Source organism: Limulus polyphemus, unplaced genomic scaffold, assembly GCF_000517525.1.
Source record: "Limulus polyphemus unplaced genomic scaffold, Limulus_polyphemus-2.1.2 Scaffold11002, whole genome shotgun sequence".
Taxonomy (NCBI): domain Eukaryota; kingdom Metazoa; phylum Arthropoda; class Merostomata; order Xiphosura; family Limulidae; genus Limulus; species Limulus polyphemus.
The window spans coordinates 5,736-6,965 of NW_013676612.1; the positions used below are offsets into that span (position 1 = coordinate 5,736).

General features: G+C 35.6%; 1 protein-coding gene across 1 annotated transcript in view; it reads left to right on the forward strand.

The window, feature by feature from the left end:
- Window positions 1-591: 591 nt before the first annotated feature.
- LOC106476604 (phosphoglycerate kinase-like) overlaps window positions 592-1,230 on the forward strand; it is a gene marked incomplete at its 5' end in the record, with an annotated part of 9,515 nt that continues 8,876 nt past the window's right edge. Inside the window, one exon of the mRNA XM_013937249.1 lies at window positions 592-657. Within this exon, the coding sequence (XP_013792703.1) occupies window positions 592-657 (66 nt within the window). The remainder of the gene's footprint in view (window positions 658-1,230) is intronic.

The following is a 1,230-nucleotide window of genomic DNA, read 5'->3' on the forward strand; positions in this document are numbered from 1 at the left end:
GCTTCTGTATTGTTGTCAGACCAGCATAATCCTACCATAAAGTAAAGAATCCAGCAATAAGATAATGACATGAAATTCTGTATTGTTGTCAGACCAGCATAATCCTACCATAAAGTAAAGAATCCAGCAATAAGATAATGACATGAAATTCTGTATTGTTGTCAGACCAGCATAATCCTACCATAAAGTAAAGAATCCAGCAATAAGATAAAGACATAAAATTTCAAAATTTCTTTGATACGACTTTAAAACGCAACCCTTTGTGCCATTTAAGAAAACGTTTAACAATTATAAACTTGTAATAACAAACTTCTACGTAGCACAAGGAATTAGTCTTAACAACGACCTAAATTACAAAACTAAATTAACTTTAGTTGGTTATTAAACTCAAAGATACAGATACTACCACCTCAGAAAGAGCATCAAGAACCGTGTCTCGTGTGTATATTGATTTACAGGGAATTTTTAATTTTTCGAAATTAATTTTTTGAGTAAAAAAACCAAAACAATTTTGGTTGTAATTAAAACTGAAAACTAAATATTTTTTCTTTTTATATAATTGTATAAAATATTTTGATTTTCATTATTCAGGGAGTGGCAGCATCACAGAAGAGAGCCAATCAGCTAGCTGCAGAAGTGGTGGAGCGCCACCTAGAGGTTTGATACTTTTCATAATTATAATATTGCTTATGGTATGATAAAACCGGATGATGCGAGCTCACTTTGCATTATGTCATTACCATACAATTGTCAGCAGTAAGACTGGGGGTTTATACGCTAAAAAAAACCAGTTTAGATAACCATGTTGGGCAAAGCACAAATAGCCCACTTGGTAGCTTTTGTGCATAAACACAAACGAACAAAAGATATTTTGTCGTTTAGAACCGTTTACTTGCAATTTTGTTTTTTCAATATTACAAGTTACAATTTCGTAAGCTAGAATTTTAGTTTGTCCTTCTGGGGTTATGGTTCACAATGACGGATGTTAGACTGGCTGGAGAGGTTGGGGGGTAGGCAGTCAAAGTTTATGTGACCAAAAACGTATTGCTGTAAATATATATATAGGCCCGGCATAGCCAGGTGATTAGGGCGTTTGACTCGCAATCTGAGGGTCGCAGGTTTGACTCCCCGTTTCACCAAACATGCTCGCCCTTTCAGTCGTGGGAGCGTTATAAGTGACGGTCAATCCCACTATTCGTTGGTAAATAAGTAGCCCAAGAGTTGGCTGTG